At 38.4% G+C, this 16,024-nt stretch overlaps 1 protein-coding gene across 4 annotated transcripts in view; it reads right to left on the bottom strand.

The window, feature by feature from the left end:
* The window catches only part of nlgn4xa (neuroligin 4 X-linked a), an 89,022-nt gene that overhangs the window by 50,051 nt on the left and 22,947 nt on the right, over window positions 1–16,024 (bottom strand). For 2 of the 4 annotated variants that reach the window (XM_040142169.1, XM_040142170.1), the window contains exons 3-4: window positions 14,026–14,040; window positions 12,092–12,244 (exon numbers count right to left, since the gene is read on the bottom strand). In XM_040142169.1, coding sequence (XP_039998103.1) covers window positions 12,092–12,244; window positions 14,026–14,040 — 168 coding nt within the window. The remainder of the gene's footprint in view (window positions 1–12,091; window positions 12,245–14,025; window positions 14,041–16,024) is intronic. The other 2 variants (XM_040142167.1, XM_040142168.1) reach the window with 1 other exon arrangement.

The raw sequence follows: 16,024 nt of genomic DNA, 5'->3' as shown, positions 1-16,024 counted from the left end.
TGCTGAAAATTCATTTGCAGCATGTAATTACCTTGACTGTACTTTGCTTACAACAGCATTTATTCAAAGGAAAGTATATCATACTCATCTAACACATTATCTGAGAAAACAGGCCAGGGGTGGAGGGTTGTTGTTGTTGTTGCTGCTGCAGCCATCATCTGTCATTGGAGGGCCAGCCAGGGAGATTGAAAACAACACAGCCTCGGATCATGGAGATTTACCGAACAACTAACCAAAAAAGAAAAAAAAAAACAACCCTTTTAACCATCATACTTTCACCCATTTTATCAGCTGATATTACCCACAAACAGCCATGCCCATGTTCAGGTTGGGGCAGGCAGGGATGTCCATCTCCTACCAGGGAAAAACCATCTGGGCTTTTTTCAAGCCTCTCAAATCCCTCCAGTGCATCTGTTGCATTCTGTAGCTGAGTCTGTATGGAGAGCGGCTCCTAGAGCTAATAAATGCTTGAAATTGTAACATTTCCTCAGCCAACAATGAGTCCTCCAAGCAACATTTGTTGTGAACCAACATTATTTGTATCCCTCCCAGTTATTTCAGACAGCAGAGTTGGGAAAGAATACACGACTTCAACATGAATATCAATATAGTTTGGTTTTTGTTTGGAATCACAATGAAGGCTGAGCACAGAGCTGTGACAATGCTGACCTTTAAAAGCCAGGTTTGGTTAGAAAACACAGAGGCTAGGGTTATATAAGAAGAAAGTTTTCAACAAGTTATAAAAGAAAATGTAGTGAAATAAGAGATAGCTCCACAGAAAGAAAGAGCCACAGTTTATCTCTCCTGCAACAAAATGAGGGGCAGTGGCTTCAAAGAGAAGCTAATTTAAAGGAATAGTTCAACATTATAGAAAATTAACTTTCTTTCAGAGAGTGAGAAAAGAAGATGGATAACAATGTACTGTGTTTTAAGTGCAGAGCTGGAGTCATGATGTGGTTAGTCTAGCTTAGCATAAATACTAGAAACACTTTGCCTGGCTCTGCACACATTGCAAAAATTCCCCATACCAACACCTCTAAAGTTCTCTGATTAACACATTCTATTGTGTTTGTTCAGCCTGTGCACAAACACAAATGTAAAAACTGAAGTCTTTCTTGATGAAAAAAAGTTTTTTTTTCCAACCTTTCCGTAATTCATGCCATGTCTCCAGGTGGCAGATACTTTTGGTGAGCACAGGATTTGGTTTGGGCTGAAACTATTCAATTATTCAGTTCCCAAGTTGATAAAAACCCTGTTAAAGCTTTCATCTAATCACATAAGTGAAGACTTTTTTCTGTTAAATAAAACAGATTATTTTTGGGTTTGCCTAAACTGATAATAATAAGTTAGAAGAGCTGAATGTTGGGACCAAAAGCTTTTTTTTTCTTCTTGAAACTGAATTGAGGGGCAAATTTTTGTTTCCCTCTGGGGCAAACACATGTTGCTGTTGTCCAAAGGTGTTTGTGATCAGGCTCTGTCTGTGAGTTATTTTAGCAAAATGTTAACATACCACATTTCAGACAAATATATATAATATTAGCTCCTACATGATGAGTGGGCAATTGTGAGGCTGTGAAGGGGCTTTTCGGAGTCAGCCAGCTTTAACAAGGTATAACCTGAAAATCAGTGAGCTTACGGGTGTTGGCAGTTGTATTTTTAAACTTTGGATAGAACTAGGCTAGATGTTTCCCCCTGTTAAGCTAGGCTAATCATGTCCTGACTAAAGCTCTGTAGTTAATACACAGACAACAGATCAAGGTTCTCATCTCACTGTCAGAAACAGAGCAAACAGGCTTATTTCCCAAATTGTTGTACCCATTCTCTAACGTGATAACCATGGATCAATGTGAAAAATGCTGTCACGTGAAGTCACAGGAGAAGGGCGGATGTAATGGCAGCTAGTGGACACTGCTGATTAGTCAAGACCATGACAGTGGCACACATTGTCAAAAGCGCACACAGAGCACCATTTGTCATGTTAATGACTGTTTTGCCAAAGCGACAGATGACTCTGCTCACCCTCCTCCCCTCGCCCTCATCATGTGTGCTGGCCAAGACGAAAAGCATGTTTTGCAGGATGTCTTTTCTTTTTTTCTTGGAGCGGGGACTGAGATGCAGCTGCAGCCCTCTGCCTTTCTGTGTCACGTCAGAAGGCATCACCTCATTCTCTGACTCACGACCGGAGTGGATATCCACTGCTGACGATTGCCATGAGATGGCTACAGCGATGGCACATTTTTTTTCTTGCTCCACACATGTGGGCGTGTGTGTGTGGTGGTGGTGGGGCTTCGAGTGGTAATGACCTCCTCCCAGCCACGACTGTCCTTGCAGTCATAGACGGGTCATAAAGGAAGAGGAAGAGGATGCTGCCAGGAGACTAAGTACCTGCCCTCTGGCTACTAGAGAGTCTACTAACAGAGTAGAATAGCACAGACTGAAGCACAATGAGATGGCAACTTGGGGGCAGCAGAAACAAGCTGTGAACAAAACACTGACATATTCTCACTTTATAATTTGACACAACTTATTTCCACATTCAGCAGTTATAGAGGTATATGATCATTCATTTGGTGTGGTGTTTGTGTCCACCTGATGAATCCAAGTCCAATATTCACTCTCTTTTAGCTCTGGTTTGGTCTGTATATCACTGTACTGTATGACTGTGTTCACTAGTCTGTAACTGTGTCTGTCTGCTTTTTGTTAAACCCACCGTACCCTATCTTCTCAGCAGAAAACAGACACAGTTCGAGACTAGCCAGTGAAAATAGTAAAACATTAAAAGCCAGCTATTTTTCTCAGGAGTTGGTACACACCAAAAATAGAGCTAAAAGACTATGTTATATAATATAATATTGGATGCACTCTAATAATGTTGCTTTCTGTCTGTTGGATGTGTAAATAGGCAACTAATTTGACCTTTTTTCAGTTTTACATTTTTCTTTTTTTCTTAACTGCCAGTACAAAAATATTGATAAATATGCATTGTTTATTCAGAGAAATAGATAGTAAATTTTGCCAAACCATCGTGAGTAACAAAAATTACAATAAAACAAAAATAATAGTGATAAAATCCTATAACAATAGTATGAAAATATCGTGTAATAATATTAAAATTATATATAATTTTATATATATGTTAGGAGGGAATATTATGACAGATGTTGTGTCTTCAGCTTGTTACGCTGCTGTCAGATGGTCAATGTAGGCTATCAATGCAGCTGGTTAAAAAAAAAGGAAAAGAAGAAAACAGAGACCAAATTATTATTTATGCTGGCTCTTAGTAACCAGTATTTTTGCTCCATGATAATGCAGTTTCACAGGTTTTTCCAACCCGACCTGAAATAAAGTTGTGTGGGAGTCATGAAAATTTTGCAACTTTTGGGTATGAAAATGGAAATAGAAAGACACACGGTGAATATTCTTTTCAGCAGCTTCAAAAATAATAGAGCACTATTTGTGTTAGCTCAACACATCTGTTTAAGGTTGAATATTTTCTAGGCCAACTGTGTAATTTATGAGATTTTGTTAAATTAAATTGGATTTAATGATGAATAAAAAAATATATCTGTTCTAAAGGGGCTCTGATGCACTTATGGTGTAACAATAAAGTGAATAAAATACTGGGTAAGCTAAATTGAAGCAGTGTTTTTTTTCTCTCTCCCACTGGTTTGTAGCAAATAGAGAGCAAGGCAGCAACACATCTCCATAAGGAGGCCATCACTAGTCTTCTCACGTCTGGCCACAATGGGCAGTGGGGGGTTAGAAGGAGAGAAAATGGAGAGTGCCATGTGGCTCTGACAGATCCCAGTGCGGTGTAATGAAGCTCACCGTCACTCTGGCTCAGGTAACAGCTTCCTGAGGCCAGATGGCACTCAGGTGCAGGCTACATATGTAAGACCCAAAGAGGGGAACCTAGATCATGGCCCTGTTTATGAACGATGCTGCTACCTCACTGACCGTCCTTAACAGCATGTGTTGGCTTTGAAGGGTCACACTAATGCCTGCTTGTGCCCTAAGATTTGTGCAATGCCCTCCACCCTGTCAAGGAGGTATCTTAATCAATGCATCATGAATCCCCATGCACTTTCTCTGCCAGTATTCTCTCTGCTTTCTAACTATGGAGAGACAAATGTAAACACCTGGAGAGGAGCACATGGGTCTGACGAGGACTTCTCACTGTCAGTCCGAGATACAAGAGGCACCAGTAGGTTGCAGCAGGGCCAGCATAAAAGAAACAACTACATTGTCACCCCAGCAGCCAACGTTTTATGTTGAGGCAGAGGCCGGTCCTGACTGAGCACAGTTTGGGCATCCACATTTTTAGCCCACCAATATGTGCTCCAGATGTTTTAGGAGCAAACATAGACTTGAGTTGGTTTAAGTGGTTAAAGTGATTTTCATTTAAATAAATCTGTTAAAAGTCACTAATGCCAAATGCGTCAACGCAACAGTGATTGATTGTATGGCCCACTGATGAGTACTGTCGTATTTATATATTTGCAGTTTTATGACCTGGGTTCCTGGAAAAAAATGCTGTATTACCAGGTACTGCTAATAAAAAAATGAACACTTCCTATTGCTACAGCTTCACATTAAAATAATTTAACATGAATTGACATTTATTATGAAGTAGTCACAGGAAATGAAATGTGTTTGACGGTGAGCTTATCACTTACTGCTATCATTCATCAAAAATGCATCTAAATAACAAGACAACAGTCATTTTGGGCATTCTTGGACAGCAGATCAGTTTGAAATATTGCAGGGAGTATTGGAACAAGGAGGAGCAGCCACAGTGAGTTGTTAGATGAAGAGCTGCAGGCGACAGGATGCACACCTCCAACTTTGCAGCGAGGTAACTGACTCCTTTCTCTTCGCCTTTGTTGTTCACAGATTCATGCCGTGTGTAGCATAAAATTAGATCATGGTTGCTCACAGAATGATGGAAAAGGCCAATTATTGCCTGACCTCTTTATTAAACACAGATTTTTTTTTTTTTTTTTTTTTTTGTCCTGCCCCCAGAATTCTGTGACCTGTAGTCTTAAACGTCATTTGATGTAACCACCATTAACTAAAGGTGTTGCTGAGACTGAAAGACTGAAATCTTCAAGACCGACACTTTAAATGGAGATTTGAAATCAAAAAAAGTCTTGATTCTCAAGTTTTGAGCTGGTTAAAAAAAAAAACCACTGAAATGCTGACATGCAGACCTTGCACACTTTGTTCTTGGCTTCTGATTAGAAAAGCTATGTTAAAATTTTAGGGGTAAACAAATGAGATCTGTTGTCGGTGAACGATTTACTAATGTGTCCAATATCAGCATTTTTTAAGACTTGTCAAATCCATTCATTAATAACATTCCCTCATTATGTTTATAAATAACATAACCTGGTCAGCATTACATTTCCTTCAAAACTGCTGTTGCAAATTAGTTGTATATAAATGCTTTGGACACATTTTTATAGTTTATATTAAATCAAACAGATCTTGAGGATTAACACTTAAATGACTGTATGTGAATTCATATTCATACATCATTTAAAACTGAGTAAATCTGAGTCACATGAAACATGTGAGAGAAAAAATGTAAATACAGATTTATTATTATTATTATTATTATTATTAAATCACTGATTTTTTTTTATTTCTAACTACTCGCCTGATGCCACAGATTCTATAATCCATCTTGCAGTTTGTTAAATAAATAACAAGCCTTTCTGGTGCCAAATTGATTCTTTTCAGTCTGTGCTGAGTCATGCAGCAATTTGAACAGGGCAAGCCAATCTTCTCTTTTGAGCGTGTACATTTCATGATCTTGTTTTTCTGAGTTTTGGCTTTGAGCGAAACAGTTTGTCATGCAGAGCATTTAAATATGAAAATTTAAATATGCTTCAGACCATCATTTTTCATTAGTCATCATTAGTGCAAGGATGTCACAATAACTAACTCAACCTCATCGAGAGGCAAACAATGACTCTTGTGGGTTAAACGACCCTGTGATGATATTTGGCACTACCATGCTACTTTATTACTGATGAATGTTGGCCCCAAAGAGCTGGTACACACTATTCTGCAAATAAAAAGGACGCGGAAGTGACTTTAGTTGGCTTTACCTCCATTGTGTCACTCTATATGTGTACAGGATATAGTAGTACAGCTGTACTTTTGAATCAATTGGAGGAAAGTGAGTAGAGGGAAACAGCAGTGCAGCCACTGACAGCTGTCCAACAGGGTGTGTGAGGTTAGAGTAATGAAGGGTGATGAGTGTCTGATGACCTCTCTCACTCCACTCACACGCCTCTTCTATCAGCCTGCCAGCACAGATGCTATTGAAAGCTGCTCTGCCTGCAGAGCTCACCGTCCCTTCACACAAGATGTCTGCTTCAGCCCAGCGTCACACTGTTCACACACTAACTGCAGCGGGCAGTGTTGCACATTAGCACCTTCCCAACAGCAGCTGGAGGTATCTGTTTGAATCATTTGAACCGCAACACCGAGACAGTTTGTGAGGTGAGGGGGCTACTGTGTCCGTTTTACGGACTTTTGGCAGACATTTCTCACTCTGTCGCATGTGAATCTAAGTGTCTTTATTATGTGCAAAACAAACAAAAAAAAAATTTCTAAATGACAGACTTTAAACCTGACAGCATTATTGCAGGAGGAGTGGATGCTTATGATTTGAGAATCTACCACAAACGTGAAATACTGTTTTTTTCACTTGGCAACTGTCACTCCTTGTATTCCAGGTTTTGCAAATATTGCCTCTGCATTTAAATAAGAACTCTGGTTTATTGCAACTTGGGTCTTTTGCTCATCACTTTTATCATTTATGAAAATATACTAACCAACTTCATTGCTTCAAAAGAATCTGACTGGTCCAGAAAAAATTACTGGTTATCAATCAAATGATCAGTCATGCTGAATCAGAATAATTATTCCATTGTATCTGATTCAACTTTGACCTTCTGCATTTCCACTGTGGCCTCTCACCAGGGTATAACTGCACTGACCTGCACTTGGTAGCAGGGCTGCCCTCTGTCAACCTATAACAGTCTTGTACTTCAAACCAAAGCTAACTCTGACAGTAAAATAACTGGCTCAACACATGTATGGCTCTGCTGGTAACAACAAAGAAATATCTTCTTTTTAAAAGTCTTGGTTTTTAAACTTGGTATTTTTCAGTGACTTTTTTACTCCTACATTATTCTTCTTACTTTCATCTAATAAATATTAGCCACTTTCCTTCAGCTTTACTGAATTTCTGTTAACGCAAACTGCACATTTCCTGCAGCTGCTGCTTCACATTTGAAGCTTTCCACCAGGGAACCAGCAGGATGCTTTTATTGTCAAGCAGCTGCAGTACAGGATATGGAATATATTTGTGACCGAGTTAGCAGAACACAGTAGGCTGTGTAAGTGCCTAATGAAAATTGGTCCACACAAAAACATATGGACATATTCAGCACTGTTTAGTCAGCTTATCAGCATTAGACATTGCAGGCATAGCGCGATTGACGTATTATGGGGTCCCCTGGGCAAAAATTTACCGTTGGACCCCTACTAACCCATCTGCTCACACTTATTAAGAAATATGCACCATTCAGAACACAACAGAGAACCAAAGTGAGACCAAACTTCTGGGTTCTGTTAAAAAAGTAAGAAAACCTAATTCAAAATCCCCCTGACATTTGAAGCTATGCTAATAATGAAAAATCCAGCCTTGAAACAGAACTTTTTTCAACAGTATGTGGTGTGACTCACTTCATATGTTTGTATAAGAACTAATATGTTGTATAAGGATCCAATATTGTTGTTTATTTGATATTGGTGTTTTTTGTACCAGCGCTCATAAAACACCATTTCCCATAAGCCCTAGACATTTGCAGGCTTAATGTCACGGCTCAAACAGAAGAGGTGAGTCAGTCAGTGAGTCAAGGGGTAGAGGATAGTTCACATCTGTAATAACAGCAGTACAGAGGGGACTGACTGCTTTAGACGTAAGACTTACAACTAGAATGCTGAAAAACTGACTTAGAAAGAGAGCATTGGTGAGGTTTATTGATATGGACAAAACCAAGTGATGATGATATACATAAGTACCTTTGTTACTGTGCCTGTAGTTTTTTTTCAGTGCTCACAATGTAAACATGGTTTAACTTTGTTAAAATCATGAAGGTTTCAGTTTCTTATTGCAACTGCTGTAATTGATGCAGATTTGTCTAAGAAAATAAAAAGTAAAATCCAAGAACACACTAGACTTTCTCACAGAAATACTGAATGAGAGATTGTATTAAGTTAGAGAAAGTAGTGGAACAGAGGCTAGCCTGTACATGGGCCCCTGTAAAATTGACCAAAACCAGTGGCCCCCGGAAAGTCTGGGTATAGCTGCCCATTTCGCTTGGTCGGTAATCCAGTCTAGACAGCAGGGAGATGGAATAAAGAAGAAACAGCCTTAGTGAGCTGCAGAAAACTGTGGTTTGTGTGTGCAGCAACTCTCCAATATGTTATCAAGATGGAAAACCATTATCAAACCATTATGGTAAATCAGACTTACTTGAGTACAATGTTACATTATCATGACTATTAGAAATAATGGCACAATTATGGAAAAAAAGGACCCAAGTGGTAATAAAGTGGAATAATTAGTATGTTTTAATTAGTTTGTACCCACACTGCTCAATGCTGTTTTGGGTTACAATCTCAAATTTTGTCATTTTATGTGACTTTAATGTCTGAATATACAGGGTGAATCTACAGTGTGACAGTTAGTGGATATGTAACACAATGTTCTGTCAGAGCTACATATACTTTTTGATTTCGGGAGCAATGTTTTTATACATCAAAATATGCAGCCTAACAAGATCTCCATTTCTACATGGTCACTCTGATTTTCTATCTGTTCTACTCACCTTCCCCTGTCGTCTCTATCTGTATTCTCATCTGCATTCCCTCTACCTCTGTTTCTCTCCTCATCTCTTTTTTCCTCTCCGCAGCGCACACTTTTCCAGAACACCTTCTCCCCCCGGCTCTTGGGCAACTAAATATAGTGACTGGTGCAGACAGCCCAGCCTTATAACAAATGGTAAGCAGAGCAGAGCAGCGGCGGTGGTAGGATGTGCTGTGGCTTCACTTCAGCAGTGAATGAACCATTTGCAAACAGAAGAGAAAACACTTGAAGCCGTATCAAATTCATAGCTGCAAACAATGAAGATGAAAAGAAATGTACCTCTAATACAGAGAATACTGTTACATAGCTATTTTGCTACTAACAAAGGCTAAATCTGTACAAGTATCTTTTTCATGAAATATGATCACTTGGTATCTAAGTGGTATCAAGACAAATATAATTTGCCTATAACTGGCTAATATTAGAGGTCCTTTTCTGTACAAAGCAGCAGAGATTTATTGTAAACTATACAGAGCAGCAAACACTATATTTAGTTAATGCTTAGTTTAACAGAGTTAGTTGTCGTATGTCATGTACTGTATCTTACAATCTTATATACACAAGTACATAGAAATAAAATGATGGTTTAGACAAAAAGGGCATGATTTTATAGCTTTAAATGTTATTTTTGTATTGGTTTCTATATCAGCTAATTGTGGAAGCCATTTTGAATTGACTACATTACTCTATGTGCAACCCTGTCTCCTAGAAATTATGTTTTTATACAACTAAACTGCAACAGCAAATATTTTTTGTTGGGAGCGTGGCTGGATTACATTTTCTGTAAAGAGAATAAGAATATGTTGTTAATTTATGTATTTGACAAGTCGCAATTCATTTTTCCACCAGAATATGCACTCTTGCGGCACAATAAGCACTTGTAGTGACTCTCAGGAAAGAACCTGGTCTGGTTTAATAGAGAAAAAGTTCACAATGGGTTTATTTACATTTAACCATAATGACTTTTTCTAACCTTAACCAAAGTGCTTTTGTTGCCTATATCACAGATGTGACTGTGGATGTGAAGCCCGTCTCTGATGTGAGAGTCCCCCAGCTACCTCAACCTCATGGCGACTCCACTGCCATTAATAAATGTAGTGCTTCATTTATACCATACGTTGCCTCTGAACATTATCCAACCAGAGATCACATTTCCTAAAAAAACATACTTGCTGTTTAGTGATAAAGAAACATAATTTCTATAAGATGAAGTTGGTATGTGTGGTTGGCTCTGGTCCTTTTTCCTCCCAGCACCATTTTGCCATGCTTAATTATTGTAAAACTTCTAAAAGCAGTGACATAAATTATAACGTACACTTTATGCATGGGGAAAATATAGTTGGCATCACAACCACCACAACCCATGTCTTCAGGAAGTGCTTACAACATCATCAGGTGACGCAGATAATATCATGAATATGAATATGTATCATGGTATCTGTATATTGCAATATCCATAAATGTCACAATAAAGCACAGTTTTTGAATTTCTATACAGAACATTTTTACAGATAATGAAACCTGGTCCAATAAATCCAATACATTAATTAACTGAAAAAATAAGACATTTCATTAAATTGCTTCATACTCTTCATACTGTATGTGGTACCACAATCTTTGGTTTGCTGACTGATTAATGTATCAAAGGCAAATGTATCTATGATGGACGGTCTGGGAGAATCAAATGTAAAATCTGTGCAGCTAGTGTGTAGACATGGAGGCTGTTTTCATTTGTAGGATGCACTGTTGGTTTAGGAGAGGATATTTGAGAAATGAGATGCCTGTTTCAAAATCACACATTCTATACAGTTTGTCAGAGAAAAATACAAGAACGTTGTCTAAGTTCCAAGCTCATGCCACTGATGATGTTTTTTTTTTTTTTTTTTTGGAGCTGACATTGTTATCAAACTATTTCTTCCCATTTGGTCTTTCATCTATGAAAGAGTGTGACTGTAGTTATGAAACACAATGGATGGTTTCTTCATCTACAATTATGAGGTTGGTGGCTGAGGACCCCGGCATCGGATCTTAATTTATAGCAGTACATTCAAATGAAAACTCATAACTGATTTACATTACCTGTGTTCATGAAAATCCCACTATATTGATGCAAAATTTTGCAGCTCTGAGTCAGGGTTACTAAATCTGCTCCCGAGGGATGAACTTCACTTGTGGTCACCATTTAGGCATTACAGGTTGTTTACAAAGGTGAGACTGGTTTTTTTCTGTCCAATTTAGAGGTTACACTTAGAATTAAGCAAAATAACTTTTATGAGAAACTTGCTAAAATGAGTTTTTCAGCCACCATTTCCACAGCAAATGCTAGAAGAGAAAGGGGGGGGGGGGTTACAGCTATTCCCCGTCCAGAAGGATTTCTATATAGAATGGCTAAAATTTCAAAACTCTTTTTCCTCCAAATGTTTGATGTTATCAGCCTCCTGTCAGACTCAAACATTTTCATGGGCAACAGACATTATGAAGCTAAACCTTTATGTCGTATCTCTTTCTGAGCCAGAAACTACTTTCATCTTACAGACGGGGACAAAATAAGATGCACAGCACAGTTGTGTAGATACCAGCTCAGGTACCAAAAGATCAATTTTCCCAGCGCAGAATTTTTGATGTTCAGTGCTGCAGAATGATTAAAGTAATTGAAAAGGCTACACATGTAAGAGTCTTTGTTTAATTTGCATGTGCTTATCTTGCTACACTGAAATACAACCATTTGAGATGAAGAAAGGAATGCAGGAAAATGCAAACTACTTTCTGTACTACCATTAGCAGCTGATATCAGCCTCATTGTGTATGTGAGCTTGAATGGTTTAACCTGCTTGATTGGCTTCAGTATATATTTTCTTTATGGGAATTATATGTTGTACATGAGTAATTCGAGTTTAATTAAAGGTATCAAAGATTCAAAAATGTATTCACAAAAAAGCTTAAGAAGATTTAGACTGTCTACATGCCTGCATGCACACCCAAATAGCAATGTAAATTTCATAGCTTTTCTGGACACAAAGACCGGCCAGTTGGTGAAACAGCAGGAGCCAATTAGTCATTAAATCAATCACTAAATCAATAACCCACTTTCTGATTCAATCAACCTTCTCCAAACTAATTAAACCTTCAGACTGGTGGACTCACCCAGAACTCCGAGCCGGTAGTTGATTGTGATGACGATGACATTCCCGTAGCTGGCCAGGATGCTGCCGTCAATCATGTTGCCAGTTCCTTCCATATAGGAGCCTCCGTGGATGTAAACCATGACTGGCTTTAACCCGTTCTCATCGTGGATATCTGCAAAGAAGCAAAGGAAAATAAAAAGATATAAAAATGTTGCTTTTATCCAGAAAGCATTTGATGGAAAGCTACTTTTACTCTTTTAAGAGGTACTTTTACTCTAGTATTTCCATTTTCTGTTACCTTATAAGGTAATATAATGTAAAATAAGGTAAACCTCATAAATCTCATGCTGAGAAAGCAGCAATCAAGAACTAGAAAATAGATGCATGCATAGATTAGCAAAGCAAACTAAATGCTAAGCAGGTACCCCAGATAATCAAGGGCCCCAAAAGCCCTCGGTTTTCTGAGTGGCAATTCAATTAACTGCATATTTGTTTGGCATTATGCACTATCAAAGCACAAGATACACTGATACTTTGAGGACCTCAAGGCTACTCCCATTTTTAATCTTGAGGCCCAGTCAGAGCAGCCCAATATCACAATCTATTTTCAGTTCTTAAAATATTTAACTCAATATTATACTTCCATGGTGCATTCTCTTAAAAAATTTAGTATTTAATCAAATCAAATTAAACTGTTGAATCTGGGGGAGTCTGGAGCCCACAGGTGATGTTTGCACCTTGATCCTCTAATAGTCAACCTGGCTCTGCCTTTTAGCATCTATAGACACAAAAAAGTGTGAAAATAGAAATAGAGGTACTCTATACACCCTATAGAGATAGTAAACACAAAAGTGCACTTTTGAACCAAGTGAGAGGATAGTAACGTAAGTTACAGTAAAAAAACTAAATTGCTGTGGATGAGGAACGGGTAAGGGCGGTGGGTGAGATTCCTTGTGTCTCCAGATAGCACTGTTAGCAACATGATGTGAAGATATTGTACTTGCAGAAGGAAAACAGACGTGTTTGATCCTCTGACAAGGGCCATTCTCAATATTGAATACTTACTTATTTTTGATACTTAACCCTTAAACTCATGCCCTTAAACGACATTTAACCTCTATATTCATACCTATTTAGTTTGGGCATTTACCCCATGCTTTCTTCAAACAGCTTTTAAAAATTTCCTGACATTAAAATGTGTGTTTAGCACAACAGTGGCTCCGTTCTGTCATTGATACTAGGAATAAATGTAGACACAAAGATGAAGAAGATTGTTTGTGTGAGCCTACTCCTACAGTAGTACTGTAGGATGACACAGTAACTCAGTACAATATGTGTATAAACATAAAATATAGTAGGGTACAATGAAAGACATAAGCAACAATGACATATCAGCAGATAGTCATTCTTTTATATAAACATATTACATAAAAAGCCAATGCACAGATGCAACCCGCAAACCCTGGGCCAGAAGCAACGCATACTGTATGGTGCATAAAAAATACTCCATCAGAACCATTGAAAATATACTACAGTTACATACAAATTCTACTGGCTTTTATTAAAAGATCATCTACTTCTTCCACCACTGTCTGAGGCTAAAGTCTTTAACTTCAAGTGCAGTAACAGCTTGGAGCAAACCTCGGTCACACGGGACACATGGATGACATTCATTATTGATGTTGTAATCAACAAGCAAACACTAAACACTATCAATGTCTGCACAAAACGGGAAATTAGTTTGACCTTTTTTTTAATTTAACACTGATCATTTTACTGTAGAGCACATAAGATGGATTGTTGGTGTTACAGACATGGTTTGACATTCTCCAGCAGACCCTGATGAGAATTTCCACAGCTTTAACCCTATAATCTCTGCATCTGTCTCCTCTCCCGCCTCCATTTTTCTTTGTGTGTTGCTCACGGAGAGCTGCAATTAGGCTAGATGAATACCTTGTTTATGAGGCTCTCAAATTTTGATTAAGCTTGGTGATTAGTACATGTGTAGGTGGTGATTATAAATTAGGAGTAGGTCCTTTGAATGAAAGAAGATGAAAGGAGTAGATATAAATCCTCAGAACAAGCAGGATTCACAATATATCAGCAAACAGCATCTTTATCATCAGCAGCCCTCAGCTGACATTAACATGAAATCCTCTGGGTGTTCCCTAGCAAGACATAAAAACCGGCAGTCTGACACATAAATAGTGTTTGTGAACATATTTTTTCACTTCACTCCTTTTAACCCCAGAAAAAAAAAAAAAAAAACGGCAAAAAGAACTATCATTGTTGTCCTCACTCAGCCCAGTGCCTCTCAGATCTCCTGCACTACAGTAAGCTTCGGTTGCGTGGAACCAACAGCTGAACGAACCCATTATCCCCGGCCCTACAGACCAGCCTGCTTGGAAGTCTCTCAAATGTCATTCGGGATAAGAGCATCTGCTGAGGAAAATATCAAATTGATAGGGGAGCTGGCCAACTTGTATGCTGCTAGTGTGAGCAATTTAAAGCCATGATATTGTGCCCACTGTAAATTCTCAAATATTGGCCTATATTTACCTCAGTTGCAGAGAGGCAGGTTTTTCTTTGAAACCAGCTTATATTAGAGACAGAATGTTAATGTTAATGTTAATTTACCTGTTTTATGATCATTTATTGAGAAGCCTCTCTGTTTTCTGATCTGCTCCTATTTAAATTTTCTGTTAATGCAACTAAACACTAACACTATCAGTACAACAGCTATATCATACCACTCCGCTGCTGCATCTTTCTAACATAGTTATTGTCTTCATTCTTTTTTTTTTTTTCCTTTGCTGTTAAGCTAATGTCAGTGAAACTCAATACTTCCATGACAGAAGTTGGATATTAAAAACCTGGCTCAAAGGGCATCATTCCTATCCTATTCCAGGCAGGATTAGGGTTAGGGTAATGGTTCAGTCACGTTTTTCTCACATGCATCTGATGGTTCAGATATACTTTATTTAAGTCAATACATCTCTACACAGGCTGCAGAACGGCCTGTATTTTGCGTTTTTGAGCGAGCATTTTTTACACTTCGTCTTTTTCCTTCTGTTTTATGTTCTAAACTATAGTGATTTTATGTTGGGCACTGAGCACCATTAAAGCACAGGTGACCCACACAGTAATACTGTGCCTGAACACAACTTGTGTGTACACTGACAGTGGACAGAAGCTGTTGCTGCTGCTCAGCTAACGTGCTGCTTTCACTATAAAGCCAGGGAAACCCCTAACCCCATTGCCCTGATCTTGGCCCTCGCGTTAACCCTGACCAGTGGGCTTGGAGGGGGGAATGGTCAAGAATCTAAAACCCTTACCCTGCCAGTAAATTAATTGATTATGCCCTTTGAGCGACTGGAAGGATTTTCATGTTAAACATCAGTGTGGGAAGAGTTGAGCTTCATAGACAGCAGTTTAACTCTGCTCAAAAAACATCAAAATGGAGGCAACAGGAAGTAGGTAATGAATGAAAACAAGTGAACATTTCTGTTGAAAATAGAAAAACCCACAGGTATGACATGACTCTGTTGTTGTACTGACAGAATTAGTACTGTGGAAATGTACATTACACTGAATTAAATATGTGAGCTTTTAAAGTAAAGGTAATTCCACCAATATGCTTTTTACTCAGCCTTTATTAGTAACCGGCCTTTATGTGTTTACACTGCCCTGTTATTTGAGAACACCAGCTTTTATTAGGAAATATAGTATACGCTCAGGAACATAAATGTTATTTAAAATCCCCCATGCCATTTTAAATAGCTTGCCACAACTTCTGGTGCCATATCTAGGGAAAAACTACGAAAAGAGCTCCATTCTGTAATTGGTTAAAAGAGGATGCCCGCTGTCCACACCAATTACCAAAACGGTTTCTCTTCAAGTTGCTTTAGGCTGTGATAAGATGCTCAACCATGTGCAAGTGGAAAACTAGCTA

Source organism: Xiphias gladius, chromosome 13, assembly GCF_016859285.1.
Source record: "Xiphias gladius isolate SHS-SW01 ecotype Sanya breed wild chromosome 13, ASM1685928v1, whole genome shotgun sequence".
NCBI lineage: Eukaryota > Metazoa > Chordata > Actinopteri > Istiophoriformes > Xiphiidae > Xiphias > Xiphias gladius.
This window is presented reverse-complemented; position numbering and strand designations above follow the sequence as displayed.